Genomic DNA, 15,809 nt, shown 5'->3' on the forward strand with positions numbered 1-15,809 from the left:
GTGGAAAGGGAAAGGTAGTTCTCAGGAGACTCTTTATATAGGTTTTATATATATATATATAAAATATATATATAATATATATATACATACACACACACACTAAACCCCATTTTTGCAGAGTTGGCTCTTATGACCTAATCATCTTCTAAAGACTCCATTGCCTTCTGCCTTTACATAACCCTGGGGACATCTGAGTGGTTAAGAAGGAAAAGTTGCTATCAGTGATAAAGGTAACCAATTCTGGAGAAAGCGAAGCAGTTTGCCCCTAAGTATCTACTGCCTCCTTGCCTTGGCTGGTCCTGGTTACCAGGCAGCTAGGGATGGACAGAAGGTCTGTTGATCTCTAAGGTCTGGCTACTATGTTTTCACGTTGGGAATTAGGTTTCAACATAGACTTTGAAGGAAGAATGAGATTCTAATGCAGAGCCTCACGGACATCCATGGCATTCACAAAAGCCCTGTGCAAATTGAAGAATTGGAGAAGTGGGGAAGGACAAGGAGAGTGTGTGTGTTTGATTGAGATGAGTATTCTTGCCCTAGAAACTGTTACCTCAGGAAATTTTGCACACACACTCTGGCCCCTGTGGATGTCTGGTTTGTTTGTTTGTTTGTTGTTTTTCAGTCAGATCTGAATTCCAGTTATGACTTTGTCTTATTAACTAATTACTTTGTCTCATTTTCCTATTTAAAATAAATCCTTACATGAAGATCAAATGAGAAGAGATGTATAAAGTGCTGTTACTTAGAATCAGAGGCTCCTTTTACTGCAGTGGATTCTGGGGAGATTCTCCATTACCCAAAATTTAGGAGTTGGAGGTACCTTCTAGGACTTTTCTATGTTTGCAAAACTCTTTGGTTTTTTTTCCTAGTGTTGGCTTTTGTGTTCTAGAACATAGTTTCTGTCTGAAATATTTGAACTTGGGAAAACAGTTTGTTTTTTGACAAATTTCTGTTCTTAGTAACTTGAAGAAGCTGGTCCATCCCTTTGAGCTGTAATTGCATTTCAAAGCTATTGTCCCTGGTGGGGGTTTAATTAGTTTAAGGCTTCAGCTTTTAAGCAGTTGTTTATCTAGCAACTGAAAGTGAAGACATTGACCTAGGAGGCAGCTCCCTCTAGTTTTCCTCCTGCGTAGCAGTGTCTTTGAGATTCTGTCTTTGTTTTCTGCTCCATGCTTTCCTGGATGCCCATCTCACTTAAAGGAAAAATAGAATACAAAAACCCTAATCTTGTGGGGTATGATAGCCCATGCTTCTAATTTTAGCGTTTGGGAAGTGGAAGTAGGGAGATATGTAGATGTAAACAACCTTCTTATTAAATAAGAAACACAGAACCAATGCAAAGAAGAAAGCCAAGAGGTCAGAGCTAAGAGCTAAAACCTTACCCTTCCTCCTGCGGTGGTCCTACCTCTCCGAACCAGAGCTACCCCTGTGTTAAAGTTCCTGTCCTGCCTTCTCATTGGTTGTAAACCCAACCACATGACCGCCTCCTCACGGCCTGTCTGTTTAGGCCTCCAGGTTTTCCATGATTGGTATTGAGATTAAAGGCATGTGTATCCAATAATGGCTGTATCCCTGAACACACAGAGACTTACCCAGCTCTGCCTACCAAGTGCTGGAATTACAAGCGTACGCCACCACTGCCCTGCTTTCCTATGGCTTGCTAATAGCTCTGACCCCCGGGCAACTTTATTTATTAACATACAAATAACATTTTAATACAAATAAAATATCATCATAGAGATAAATTCAAGGCCAGCTTAAGCTGTGTGAGACTCTTTAAAGAGAGAGGTGGTGGGCTGTGGGGGTGGAGAGGGAGAAAGGCAAAAAACAACAACAACAAAAAACTAGACTTAGAGCTAGAGGACACCCCAAACCTGGGGCTGGCTTTAATCTTGGCTGTTCTGTTTATGAACCAGAGTTCCTGCTAATCTGACATTACAGATATCTCTAATAACAAATGTGGTTGTTGTATGACCTCCCCAGGCCCACCATCCACCTCTCCTCAGGTTTTGTTTTGTTTTTTGAGACAGGGTTTCTCTGTGTAATTTTGGTGCCTGTCCTGGATCTTGCTCTGTAGGCCAGGCTAACCTTGAACTCACAGAGGTGTGCTTGGCTCTGCTTCCTGATTACTGGGATTAAAGGCGTGCACCACCGCCGCCCGGCTCAGTTACGCAGTTTATAAAACATGGTTTGGTGACAGTGGCGAGTAGCTTACCAAGTTAGTTACGTACTTTTTGCTGAAAAGGATATTGGTATTTTTAGGATCCCTACTTTGAGATACATGGAAATCTTGAAAAAATCCAGGAAAAGGCTAGATGTGGTGTTACATGCTGGTGATCCAAGCACTTGAGAAGCAGGAGGGTCAGGAATTTAAGGTCATCATCTTTGGCTATATAGCAAGTTCAAGGCCAGCTTTAGTTACATGTTATTTTGTCTTTTAGTTAAGGTGGGGGGAATAAAGGAGGAAAATATAAAATAGGCCTGTTTATGAAGTTGGGGTTTGTTGGTTTGTGAGGATGGGCATTTGGACCAGACTAGAAAACCAGGCCGGAAAGCTAGGGAGTATGGCATACACCTTTAGTACCATTCAGGTATTTTCTACAACTCCCTAGACATGTGTCTGTCCTCTTGGACTTAGGGAGTCTACAGGGTAGCATGCAGCCTACATGCCAAAGCATAATGCAAGACTTAAAAATCAACTGAGAGGATATAGTTTGGGATTTGGGTCCAGAGCATGTTCCATTTAGCAGCCACATGCATATGAAAGCATGTGACTCGTCTTGGTATCCTAAGAGTGTGCTCCAGTCTGATCATGACTCATCTAGAATGGCCCCCTAGTGGTGGTGTAAATGAAATAGACAAATACATACTAGTTATACTAGTATTTGGTCTTGTAAAGGCCTCCACAGTTTGCAAAGTTCTTTTATATGTATTGTCCCAAAGCTCAAGTGAGGAGAGAAAAGATTGGCAGAACCAAGCCTGTGAGTGCTGGTCCCTCCACAGTGCTCCTTCGAAGAGGTGCTCAGTGAGTGCTTCCTGGGCAGTTGGGTTGGAGGCTCCTAACAATCTGAGGGAATCCACCACTGTCCTGTCCTTGTCAGGTAAATGCAGAGCCAGCAGCCATTACATCTGAACTACCATCTTTCCTTCCCTCTTTCTCAGTCCACACCCTGGGCCTGGTTGTCTCCCTGCTGCCAAACAAAGTAGCATCTCTCTGCATAGTTTTAAGCAGGATGAGTTAGTATCTAGTGTCACATAGGCACCTTGTAAAGTTTGTTTGTGGATAGACAAGGAATTAACCTTTGAATTACTTACCATCCAGGTAGGAGGATTGTTGTAGCTGAAAAATGGGGAAGCATTAAACATTTCCTGTTGTTTATGGAAAGTGTATTGGATGTGTTTGTTCATGGATATCTCCTCGTGTCCTTCACTGCTTTATAAATGTTGGTGTAAAAGTAAATTTAGTAGCAAGAGCCTGTCTCGTCCAAGTCAGTTCTATAGCTCACACCAGCCTCTTCATTAGTAGAAGCGATATAAGCTCTGAGCCCTTGCTTTGGGATAGTACAAAAAGATAACATTTCTTCAGCTTGCATTCCTACTTAATTCTCTGAAAAGAAGCCCCTACCCCTCAGTATTAGGCAGAATAAACAGGCCGACGGATGAAGGTTTTTATACGTTTTGCTTAGAGACTTATTTAGTACCTTCTGAAACTACCCTAGGAGATAGATTGGAGTTGCATGAATACAGGGCCAGGAAGTACAAATGCCAAGACCAGACCACAAACCTTACCTACTGGAATTAGCATCCTTTTTCCCTTTTTCTTGGGCCTTATGCCAGGGTGCAACTGTTCTGCACAAGGGCTCTATGGGGTGATGTAGCTGGAGTTTTCCTGCCTGGCCCACAGGACAAATCTCTATCACCTGCCAGTCCCACAGCAGCTCAGACCCCACCAAGTAAACACAGAGACTTATATTGGTTACAAACTGTATGGCCGTGGCAGGCTTCTTGCTAACTGTTCTTACAGCTTAAATTAATCCATTTCCATTAATCTATACCTTGCCACATGGCTCGTGGCTTACCGACATCTTCACATGCTGTTTCTCATCGTGGTGGCTGGCAGTGTCTCTCTGCAGTCAAATGCTCTACCACTGAGCTATACCCCCTGGCAGTGTCTCTCTGACTCAGCCTTCCACTTCCCAGCTTTATTCTCCTCCTTGTCCCGCCTACACTTCCTGCCTAGCCAATGGCCAATCAGTATTTTATTTATTGACTAATCAGCAACACATTTGCCATACAGAACATCCCACAGCAGGGTGACATAGATTTTATTTATTTATTTATTTATTGATTGATTGATTGATTGATTGATTGATTGATTGAAGACTGAGTCTTTTTGGTTTTCCTGAAATTTACTATGTAGACCAGGTTGGCCTTGAATTTACCTTCCTCTGCCTTCTGAGTGCTGGGATTAAAGACATGCTCCATTGTGACCAACAGGATATACATTATAAAAAGTTAAGTATAGGGGCATGTACTTGTAATGTCAGTGCTAGAGGAAGCAGACTTAGGCTTGCTGGCTGGTAAGGTCAGCGTACTTAGTAAAGAAAAAGCAGGTGGACTGTACCTGAGACATGATAACTCAGTTTGTCTACGGACCTGCGTATAGACACACTTACAAGAGTAGTTGCAAACTCGTTTATAAGCTATACTGATTCTGAGTTGGTATCAAGTGAATAACTAATTAAATTCTAAAGACCATTCTCGGGTAAATTCGTTATCTCAACTATTTAAATTGGCTTTAACTCTAGGAAGCAGTGATGGAGCTGACAGAAATGGTCTTTAAAAGTGTTTAAATGCCTCTTATTAGCAAGTTAACAGTCTTAACAAAAAAATTTTAGCAGGGTCTCGGTTTCTGGTAAAATAATCTATATTCATCCATGAGTTCCTTAGCCTACAGTGGCTACCTGGTAAGCTATGTAAGCACACTTTTTACAGAGTGGCTAGCTTTAGACTTTCTTTAGACTTTACTGGCTGAGTTAGGAAAGATGAAGTACATCTACATCAGTCTAAGCTTTTTTTGTTTTGTTTTATTTTGTTTTGTTTTTCAAGACAGGGTTTCTCTGTGTAGCTTTGCGCCTTTCCTGGAACTCACTCTGTAGCTCAGGCTGGTCTCGAACTCACAGATCTGCCTGGCTCTGCCTCCCGAGTGCTGGGATTAAAGGCGTGCGCCACCACTGCCCGGCGCATTTTTTTTTTTTTTTTTTAAAATAGGAACTGTTCTCTAGCAAAAATCTCTTGAAATTACCATGTGTCCTTTTCGTGACAGTTCTGCATTGGAGGAACAAAAAAAAGCTGTAGAAAATTATTAAATTTAGTTTTTAAATGGGGTAACATTTATGATAAATATTTTAAAAGATACAGGGTTAAAAAAAATGGAGTCAGGCCTGGAGAGATGGCTCAGCAGTTAAGAGCCCTTCCTGTTCTTCCAGAGGACCCAGGTTCTATTCCCAGCACCCACATGGCGGCTCACAACTCTCTGTGATTTCAGTTTCCTGCTGCAAAACACCAATGCACATAAAATAAAAATAAATAATTTTAAAAAATGGCATCAAGAGACTGGTTCATCCCGGCCTTGCTGTTGACTAGCATTGTGACCTTCTAATGTTGGTTTTTCCCATATGCACTATCATGTGAGTACCAAATGAGGAGACATTGTAAAGCACCTGGTATAAGATTAGCCAGCAACTCTTGATAACGTAACCAGAAAACAGAATGCACGAACAGGAAGGATGGGTGCCATAGGGATGAGAATGTAGAAAGGCAAGGAGCAGTCCAGGTTAGTCAGGATATGGGCCATGAATATTCCTCAAGCCTAGCTTGAGAACCCAGTTTCACATTGGCATTATCTTTTCAGGTGTACACCATGTCCTTGAAGATTCAGACCAGCAATGTAACCAACAAGAATGACCCCAAGTCCATCAACTCTCGGGTCTTCATTGGGAACCTAAACACAGCTGTGGTAAAGAAGTCAGATGTGGAAACCATCTTTTCCAAATATGGCCGTGTGGCCGGCTGTTCTGTGCACAAAGGCTATGCCTTTGTCCAGTATGCCAATGAGCGCCATGCCCGGGCGGCTGTGCTGGGAGAGAATGGACGGGTGCTGGCTGGACAGACTCTGGGTAAGTTACCCTCTTCTGTCCTCTGAGTGACTACTGTCTGGGAGTTTATGACTTCAACAGTTATAAATTATATTTGTAATTAATTCTTAAATGATTGCCTATAAGGGATTGTTATAGATGCCCCTTTTCTCCTGCCCTTGCTTTCCCAATGCTTCTTTTTTAAAAAATTATTTGTGTTTCTGGGCATGGTGGCATGTACCTTTAATCCCAGCACTTGGGAGGCAGAGGCAAGTGGATCTCTGTAAGTTCAGGGCCAGCCTGGTCTACAGAGTGAATTCCAGGACATCCAGGTCTACACAGAGGGATCCTGTCTCAGAAGGAAAAAAAGTATGTTTGTTTACACATACACATGTATATATGTAAACCATGGTTCCTGTGTAGAGGTCCGAGGACAACTTTATGGAGTTGGTTCTCTTTCTACCTTTATGTGGGTTCTAAGGATCAAACTCAGGTCAGACTTACTAGGCAAACACCTTTCTCCCTGGTTTTCATAGCCTCTTTTTTTTCTCCCCTTAAATTAAAAACAACATTTTTTCATACAATATATTTTGAGTGTTTTTTTTTCCTGTCTCCAACTCCTCCCAGTCTTACTCACCAATCTAATTTTGTTTTTTTCTCCCTCTTTCTCTCAAAAAAAGAAAGAAGTTAATAAAAACAAAGAAAATCACATAGCAAAAAAGAGCCAGAGAGATAAAAATGCCAAAATGAAACAAAAAGCCCCCCTCTATAAAAAACAAACAGAAACCAATGGGTTTAGTTTTGTGTTGGTCATCTGCTCCTGGGCGTAGGGCCTGCCCTGGTATGTGATTGATACACCCACTGGCACTGCATTGGAGAAAACTTATTTTCCTTTAGCTGGGAGATATCAGTTGCAAATAACTTAACCTCTTGTAGTGCTTCGAACTTGAACCTCCGGGTCCTATGTGTGCTGCCATAGCCTCTGAGTTCATACGTGCATTAGTCCTGTTGTGTCTGGAATACACTGTTTCTTTGGAGTCATCCCTCACCTCTGGTTCTTGGAATCATTTCCATCTCCTCTTCTGCATAGATCCCTGTGCCTTGAGGGTAGTGGTTTGATGAAGACATCCTATTTAGAACTGTTTGCTGCAAAGTCTCACATTGTTTAGTTCTGGGTCTCTGTGTTAATTCCTGTCTCTTGTAAGAAAAAGCTTCTGAGGTCTGGGCTGAGCAAGGCACTCACTGATCTACCCTCATAACCTCCTAATAACAAGTTTTTGGTTCTAGTTAAAATCCAGATTCTCCATAGAAAGAGAACAAAATGGACTAGTATCACCTGTTACCTCAGTCTCAGACGATATGGGTTAGAACCCTTCCCAAAAGCTGTGAGGAACTGTGAACACAAGGACTAAAGGGAACTAAAGTGTACTCTTGGCTTTATTGATTACACGTGCATACAAAGTGACTGTTGGTGTCTACCTTACAGGGTTTTTATGTGTGTATGCTTGCTTGCTCACATCTTTGTGTGTGCTTTAGAAGGTATATCTATATGTATGTATTAATGAATATTAGATATGCTCATGTGATTGAATGTGTAGAGAATGTGTGAGCACATACTTTTGCATGTGTGTATGACTTTCTTATCTGGATATGTATATGTGAGGATGTATGTGTTTATATATACCTGACTTATATGAATGTACTTGAAAATATGTATGTATATGGTATGTGAAGATTTATATATGTGTCTGAGTGTATATGAGTATGTAACCAGGCATATCCACGTGATGTACTGGTTTCTTCTAATGTTTGAAAATTAAATGTTGGAAGACCTTTGGCTACCTCACTTCCGTGTGTGCACTGTGTAAATACGTGGCGGCACAATGGTGATGTGTGTGGGCATACTGCTGTCATGTCGGCATTCCAACTCTGCTGCTTCTTTCCACACAGATATCAACATGGCTGGGGAGCCCAAGCCCAATAGACCCAAGGGGCTAAAGAGAGCAGCAACTGCCATATACAGGTGAGGCTCTATGTCTGTTTTTTTGTCTGCATTGGTTGAGTCCCTCTTCATAGAGGGCATAAATGCTGACGTAACAGTGTGCCGAGCTTAGAATTTAGGAAGACATTTGGAGGTGAGGACCTATGGAGAAGTGGGCTGAGTGGCCATCTCCCTTTGTTTTCCTAGTGGCTACAGCTTTGACTATGATTACTATCAAGACTACTTCTATGCCAGGTGAGCAGGGAAGGGGCGTGTCTAGGCATTAAATAGCCAAACTGGAAGGGTCTTAAGAGATTGCTAGTATAGCTCACAAAGTCCTCCAATTGGGAACTGAAGCATAGAATTGTGAATGGGTCTTTGCTTCAAAAATCAGGGACAGAGCTAGGACTAGGGTCTCATTTTGTAAGTGCTCAGGCCAGAGCACTACTGTCACACCGACTCTCACATTCTGACTGCCTTGTCTCTTCCTAGTCCTGTAGTGTAGGGAGTGTATAGCTAGAGGAGGGACACACCTGGGCAGCTGCAGTACAAAAGCAGGCGCAGTGCTTTCACAGGTAGTTCTTGAGCCCTTAAACCCTTGTTCAGTCTCTGTTTCTGTAAGGTGCTCACAGCCAGAAAGGAAGCCCACACAGATAGTTTGGTCTGACCCTAGTGACTAAGAGGTCACAGTTATTTGGAGGCCTGAATTAGTCCCTGATGGGTTGTGATCTGCCTTCTGTCCCCATCTATCCCCAATCCTACCTAGACTTCAACCTTGAAGTCTGTTTCAGAGGCCCCAGCCACATTTGTTTGTTGATAATGCGTTTGTAAAACTTCTCAACATCTGCCTGTTGAGTGTGGGGATTACAAGACTAACCACAGTGCCAGCTCCTGGTCATGTGTTTGTCTAGAAGTTGTGGTAAAGATTAAATCAAAGCCTCTCCTTCCTTCTCCAGATAGCCCAGGGAAAACAACTTTTCTGAACTATTTTCTTTGTTGTCAGTGTTTTCAGGAAATAATGTGGTACAGTGGAAAGTGTCATAACCCGGAAGTCACAAGTCTTGCATGCTGATCTCAGTCTTGCCACTGAATGGATTATCTGTCTTTGGGCAAATTCTCCTACTGCTAGTCAGTAAGATAGGCTTATACCAAATGGCCTCTCAGGACTCCTGAAGCTCTTGCAGTCCTATGATTCAGTGATCATCACCTCCCCTTGTTGGTCAAAATGAAGGATCAGGGATTTGATTCTTTCCCAGAGACTGAATACTAGATGCCACCAACTGCAGGACTCTGAACAGGAGCACCAAGAAGTGGGACCTTAAATTTCCTAGTGATGGCAGGTCCTCATCCAAAAAGTAGTTGTAGAGTATATCCCTGACCAAGTCTGTGGTTCCCTTCAGAACCATGGTCATAGCAGATGTGGGAGAGTTCTCTCCTCAGCCTTCAGTTTGTCTCGTTTTCAGGAAGAGAAGCCCTTCTGGAGAGGGCCAGGTTATGTGACAGCACACAGTCTGGGAACTTTGAGTCTGATTTAGTGCCCATCCTTGAAATACTGTGGAGTGCTTGGCCTGTATCTCTGAGAAAAAAAGGTGTTGAAGTGGTCCACAAGGAAAAAGTGGCTTAGAGTCTGAGGCCATGGGTTCCTCGATTGAGTGTGTCAGTCCACTGGTACCCAGCTGTCACTTGTCACACCTTCTCAGGTGTTTGTAACCAGGTTCTCAGGCTCTACCCTTACTGCACACTCAGCTAGACAGTGAACTTGGACAGCCCTCCTCATTAAGTAGACGGGACAACCATGGTTCAAGGGATGGCCACCTATTTTCAAACCCTTCTTTCTCTTTCCAGGTGGGGATTTATGCTGTTTTGACATTTACAAATTAATCAAAGGTTGGGGTGGCAGTTATTTGAGTAGAAGGCAGGCCTGGATGTTGCTGACCTCAGAAAAGGCTCCTTTCTGAGAACGTGCTGTTTGTCCCTATACTGCTTCTCCTGGCGTGGCTGGGGATAAGGTGGAAATGGTAAGGCTTTCATTAGCCTTTAGGATCCCAAAAGCCCTTTTCATACCAGGGCCTGTTGGAAGCAGACACTTCTTCCGTGGCCCTTTCAGGTTCCACAGGTAAAGCTAGTGTTGTAGTGCCTCCTGGTGGTCACAGGCCATGCTGCAGCCTCTGGTCTATTTGCCTTCGCAGGCTGTTTGATTATCGAGGCCGCCTTTCTCCAGTGCCTGTGCCCAGGGCAGTCCCAGTGAAGCGACCCCGTGTCACGGTCCCTTTGGTTCGCCGTGTCAAAACTACAATACCTGTCAAGCTCTTTGCCCGTTCCACAGCCATCACTACTGGCTCAGCCAAGATCAAGTGTGAGTGACTTTTATTTATTTTTTTAACTTTGAGACAGGGTCACTGTGTATCTCTGGCTAGTCTGGAACTTACCATGTAAACCAGATGACGTAAAACTTGAGTTCTTCTACCTCTGCCTCTTGAGTGCTGGAATTAAAGATGTGTGCCACCACGTCCTGGTGACGTCTTCCAGTCTTTCTAGATCGTTGGATCTTGAACCCCTTTGCATATCAAACATTTACATTATGATTCATAGCAATAGCAAAATTACAGTTATAAAGTAGCAATGAAATAAATTTATAGCTGGGGGTCAACACAACGAGGAACTGTATTAAAGGGTTACAGCATTAGGAAGGTTGAGAACCACTGTTCTGGATGGTTTGTTTTTTATCATCACTAAAATAATAGAATCACTTTTTTTTTAACAATTGATTTTTAAAATTTTAATCTTTATTTTTGTTTTATGTGTATGGGTGTTTGCATGTATGCCTGCACCGTGTATATACAGTACCTGTGGAGGCTAGAAGAGGGTGACGGATCCCCCTTGGACTGGAGTTACAGACAGTTTTGAGCTGTCTTGGAGGTGCTGGTGATCAAAGTTAGGTCTTCTGCACGGGCAGCCAGTGCTCTCAGTCACTGATCCATCTCTCTAGCCCCTAGAATCATACTTTATTAACAGTGAGGAAATAAAGGAGGAAATCTCCAGTAGAAATTACTCATAACAGTCAAGTGTTTGGATGCATTTCTTAAAAAAAAAAAAAAAAAAGTCCAGTGCTGTGGTGTGACACCCACTGAAGCGGTAGCATATTTTTCTCTAGTAAGGATAAGTAAGGACAGATTTATTCTGGTCTTTGTATACTGCAGTCAGGAAATCTAATTGCAAAAGACTTTTTTTATGCCTCTAAAAACAGACCCCACCCTGTAACACAGCTGAAGACATGTGTCATTACTTAGGTGTTCATAGAACGCACCACAGACCTACATTGTTTTTGTTTTTGAGACAGATTTCACGATTTAAACCAGATTAACCTTGAACTCACAATCCTCCTGTCTTAGCCTCCCAAATGCTGGAATTGCAGATGTGCTGCACACATGGCCCAAACCTTAGAGGTAGGATTGAGAGGTCTAAGACAAACAGCCAAGTTCATAAGTATGGACTGGTCACCCCTGGGGATGACCTCTTGGTTCTCTCAAGAAGAGACCTTTTCTCTTGGCTGGAAAAGAACCAAAAAAAAAAGAATGGCCTCCCCTGTTGACACAGTGAGGCTGGGGTTTTGTTTGCATTGTGCCCCTAAGTGATAACGTTGTCTCCTCTCCGCTCCCAGTAAAGAGCAGCGAGCTACAGACCATCAAAACAGAGCTGACACAGATCAAGTCCAACATCGATGCCCTGTTGGGTCGCTTGGAACAGATTGCTGAGGAACAAAAGGCCAACCCAGGTCAGCTTTGAGGGCAATGCTTGGGAAGTGAGTGTGCCCAAGGGTTAGGGCCCCGAGACCTGCTGCATAGTGACCAGCTTTCACTGAGGTGTGCTGAGTAGCTGCTCTAGCTGAACACTAGTCCCTTTTCTACTTCTGTGTCCTTCAAGATGGCAAGAAGAAGGGTGACAGCAGCAGTGGCGGAGGAGGTGGCAGCAGTGGCGGAGGCACCAGTGGCAATGCTGGTGGTAGTGGCGGCAACAGTGGCGGCGGTGGCAGCGGCGGCAGCAGCAGCCGGCCCCCGGCCCCCCACGAAGACACGGCCTCTGAGGCAGGCACACCCCAAGGAGAAGTCCAAACTCGAGATGATGGTGATGAGGAGGGACTGCTGACACATAGTGAGGAGGAACTGGTAAGGGCCTGGCTAGCCATGTGACGTGGAAGGGCTGCGGCTGCTCCCCCATAAACTCCTTCCTTTCTGCTTTCCAGAGCGTCAGTCCTGTGAGGGGTAGGAAGAGTGAGCAGTGTATAGAGTGAGCACTGTTTGAGCTGCTGGTCAGAAGTCCCACTGAAGACTGGGGCAGACCTCAGCAAAGCCAGGGCCCAATCTGTCTTCTAGTCTAGTCTAAGAAGAGGAGACTTGAGCCTAAGAATTTGCACACACAGCCTCTCAGGGAGGGTAGGGGGTGACAAGGGAAGCAACGGGAAGATGGGAATTTTAATTTCACAGCAGAATTTTCTAAAAGCTGAATACTGGAGTATTCAGGGTAAGGTTAGGAGCCATGAGAGTGGGCCTAAATTGAGTGGAAAGGTCCGATTCTTTCAACATTCAAGATGCCTGCGACAGTGTGTTCGCTGCTTGTTTAGTGAACACTGAGTTGAATATCATCACACTGTGTAACTTAACAATAGTCCTGAACTGCACATTAGATAAGAATGGCCACCTTTACCATGAAGAAGCTGAAGTACAGAGTTGCCAGGTACCTCACTCAGGACCTTACAGCAAGTAAGAGCAAGACCTGTCTTGAAGCCTAGAACTTGACTGGGTCTGGAGCGCTTTCCTTTACCCACTGCTGGCTTACAGCACGAGGATAGACTGTCTGTGATGGGTATAAATCCTCCTTGTGCTCCGCTTGTTTCTATTTTCTTCCTTTTTTTAAGCTACCCTGGTGTTTGATCTTACTCTCTTCGGCATAGTACTCTCAGTGAAAGCTCTGAAGACTAAAAAGTACCCCAAAGTTGGGCAGCCCACTGACCTATATGGCTTTAAACTTACTGTAGTCCATGGTCGTTCCATGCATAGAAATGTGTCCCTGATATACCAGCATATCCCATGACTGGTCCATTCCATTTCCTGCGGGATCTTCAGATGACCCTCTCAGGATCCTAAGCCAGTTTTTTTTTTGGCTCGTTTCCTTTCATTAGACCTCTTTTCTAATGGTCCTCCAGGTAGTACTCTGAGCCACAGGACCTTTCTGAACAGGTAGCTCAGGGCAGAACTTGGGACCTGCAGTGAATGATCTTCGCTTGTCTTCTTCCTCTCAGGAGCACAGCCAGGACACAGATGCAGAAGATGGGGCCTTGCAGTAAGCAGGTATGGGGGTGCCTAAGGAGCACAGGAAATCAATGAAGTGGAGGTTGCAGTTTCTTCCCGACGTGGGTCTAGAGAGCCATACTGTGCCAAGGCTGAAGGTCCTCATGTTCAGCCTTACTCCAGTGGCCACGTATATCAGGGCCACTCAGAAAGTGTTCCCTTGGGAGCAGGATGACAATGGAGGAAAACTGCACACTGGAGGTGGTGGAAGAAATGCTGTGCAGCTTAGTGTGTGTATTCCAAGAGGGAGAGCAGATGATCTTATTGGAGCACAGCATTCTACAGTCTTCAGCAGGGTGCAGTACAGGACAGGAGCTGCCTGCTCTGTAACCCAGCCCTGCGGAGTAGGGGAAAGTTGCCATTCGTTTTCAGAGGGAGTGACTAGGAAGTGTCTCATGGGCTAGAAGTTCAGCTTAATTCTGTTGAGGGAGGAGATGCTCTGCAAGCCTATATGACAGGAGCTGTTAGTTTATCTGCTTTCCTCTTCGACCCTGCAAGATTAGGATTGTGTGTGTATCATAGAAGTGGAAGTGCAGATGTTGAAGGGTAGAATGAAATACTAGTATGTCTCATGAAAATCCAAGATAGTAATTAGAGCTTAAATTTGAATTTAGTAATATGCAGCCCCAAAGCCTCCACTCTGGCCACTGTCTGTTATCCTGTTCTGCTCTACCCTAGAGGTTTACAGGTGACAGAGAGGTGCCTTGATAGATCACACATTTATAATACAGCATCTCTATCAGTAAGAGCTTCCAGGTTAGTTTAGTAAATTCCTCATAAGTCTTTCCTCTTGGAACTTGATGAATTTATTTTTACCCAGAACACTGTTTATAATATATTGTGAAGCTAATTCATGTTAGGTATTGAGGCTCAGATGGGGAGTTAGCTCACAGAAGGGGTTGAGCCTTTCCCATGTTTAATTACGTGGTCAGAAAATTCGGCAAGGTGCAGACATAGCTCTGCAGACAGTCCACCCCTTTTCCTTACCCCCTATGATCAAAGAGTTTCTCTCAGTCTTAGTTTCTTCTTTGCCTTGACAGGAGAAATGGCCACCAGCAGAAGGGCATCACTGTCTCAGGCCTCAAGCCAGGCACTCATTTCTGGATGCCAGTTTGTAGCGGGTACCAGAGGAAAGCTGGCAGCAGGCACTCCTCTCCCCATGCATCCCAGCCAGTGAGTGCTACATCCTTTGCAAGTGGAGTTACTGGCCTACCCTTACCCCATGCACTCTTCCTGTCTGCACTGCCTGGGCCAAAGGGCAGAACACATTCTGCCCTTCTTCCCCAGGGCATTCCTAGGCTTGGGGTTTTTCTATAGGTTTGAAAGTAGGGGGGTGGGGTGGGGTGGGTGGGGGGAACCTCAAAATAAAGAGATTGGATCCAAATATGCTCTGAGATGGAATGGTTTGCTTATTTGGTTGGTTGGTTTTGTTTTGTTTATATTGTTATTGTGCATGTGTGGTGTGGGGTGGTAGACCATGTGCATGTCAAACCATGTGTGGAGGTTGAAGGACCACTTTGTGGAGACAGTTTGCTCTTTCCACCTTTAGGTGAATTTTGGGGATTGTCAGGCTTGGGCAGGAAACACTTAGCCATTGAGCCTTCTCACTGTCTCTTTTATGAAAGAACACTATGACCAAAAGTTGAGGAAGAAAGAGTTAATTTTATCTTCTACTTCCAAGTCTATCATTTGGGGAAGTCAGGGAGGAACCTGGAGGCAGGAACTGATACACAGGCCATGGAGGAGTGCTGCTTCCAGGCTTGCTCCTCATGGCTTGCTCAGCCTTTCTTAAAGCCCCCACATTGGACTAGGCATTCCCACACCAATCTGCAATCAAGAAAATGCAGCATAGGCCAGTGTGGTGGGGGAATTTTCTCACAATTGGTTTTCTTCTTTCCCAAAAACTCTAGCTTGTGTCAATTAGACAAAGCACACTAGCCTGTGGTTTTTCTCACAGAGGTACTCTAGCCTTCTGTCCACCAGAGAGCTGGTATGCTCAACCCTTCTGTTCTGCCATCACTAACTTCTCTTCTCCAGGAACATTGTCACCAGTGTCCAGTAGGATCCATTTGCGCCAGGATTCCTCTGCTAAAATGATTAGAGTTAGGTGTGATGGCACGTGCCTATCATCCCAGCACTTGAGTAAGTGGAAGCAGAAAGATCAGTTCATGGCTGGTCAGGACTCCATGAAACCTTGTCTCAAACAACAAAAAACAAACCCCCACAAATGTACCATTTTTGGAGCATCTATGCAAACTCTAAAATCTAAATAGCTCAAAGCACGAAATAGCTTTCTTTCCTAATGGTATGTTACAGGAGGACTTTTAAAATTTAAACTGGGCA

At 44.1% G+C, this 15,809-nt stretch overlaps 1 protein-coding gene across 10 annotated transcripts in view; it reads left to right on the plus strand.

Annotated features, from left to right (window-relative positions):
* Positions 1-14,821, plus strand: part of Raly (RALY heterogeneous nuclear ribonucleoprotein) — an 84,181-nt gene extending 69,360 nt beyond the window's left edge. For 9 of the 10 annotated variants that reach the window (XM_052726417.1, XM_052726418.1, XM_052726416.1 and 6 more), the window contains 8 exons: positions 5,915-6,179; positions 8,088-8,160; positions 8,326-8,373; positions 10,308-10,474; positions 11,780-11,893; positions 12,043-12,284; positions 13,418-13,466; positions 14,510-14,821. In XM_052726417.1, the coding sequence (XP_052582377.1) occupies positions 5,924-6,179; positions 8,088-8,160; positions 8,326-8,373; positions 10,308-10,474; positions 11,780-11,893; positions 12,043-12,284; positions 13,418-13,462 (945 nt within the window). In that variant the 5' untranslated portion in view covers positions 5,915-5,923 and the 3' untranslated portion in view covers positions 13,463-13,466; positions 14,510-14,821. Of the gene's footprint in view, positions 1-5,914; positions 6,180-8,087; positions 8,161-8,325; positions 8,374-10,307; positions 10,475-11,779; positions 11,894-12,042; positions 12,285-13,417; positions 13,467-14,509 lie in introns of those variants that run through there. The other variant, XM_052726415.1, reaches the window with a different exon arrangement.
* The last annotated feature ends 988 nt before the right edge of the window (positions 14,822-15,809 follow it).

Source organism: Peromyscus californicus, unplaced genomic scaffold, assembly GCF_007827085.1.
Source record: "Peromyscus californicus insignis strain IS unplaced genomic scaffold, ASM782708v3 Scaffold_7__1_contigs__length_154581171, whole genome shotgun sequence".
Taxonomy (NCBI): domain Eukaryota; kingdom Metazoa; phylum Chordata; class Mammalia; order Rodentia; family Cricetidae; genus Peromyscus; species Peromyscus californicus.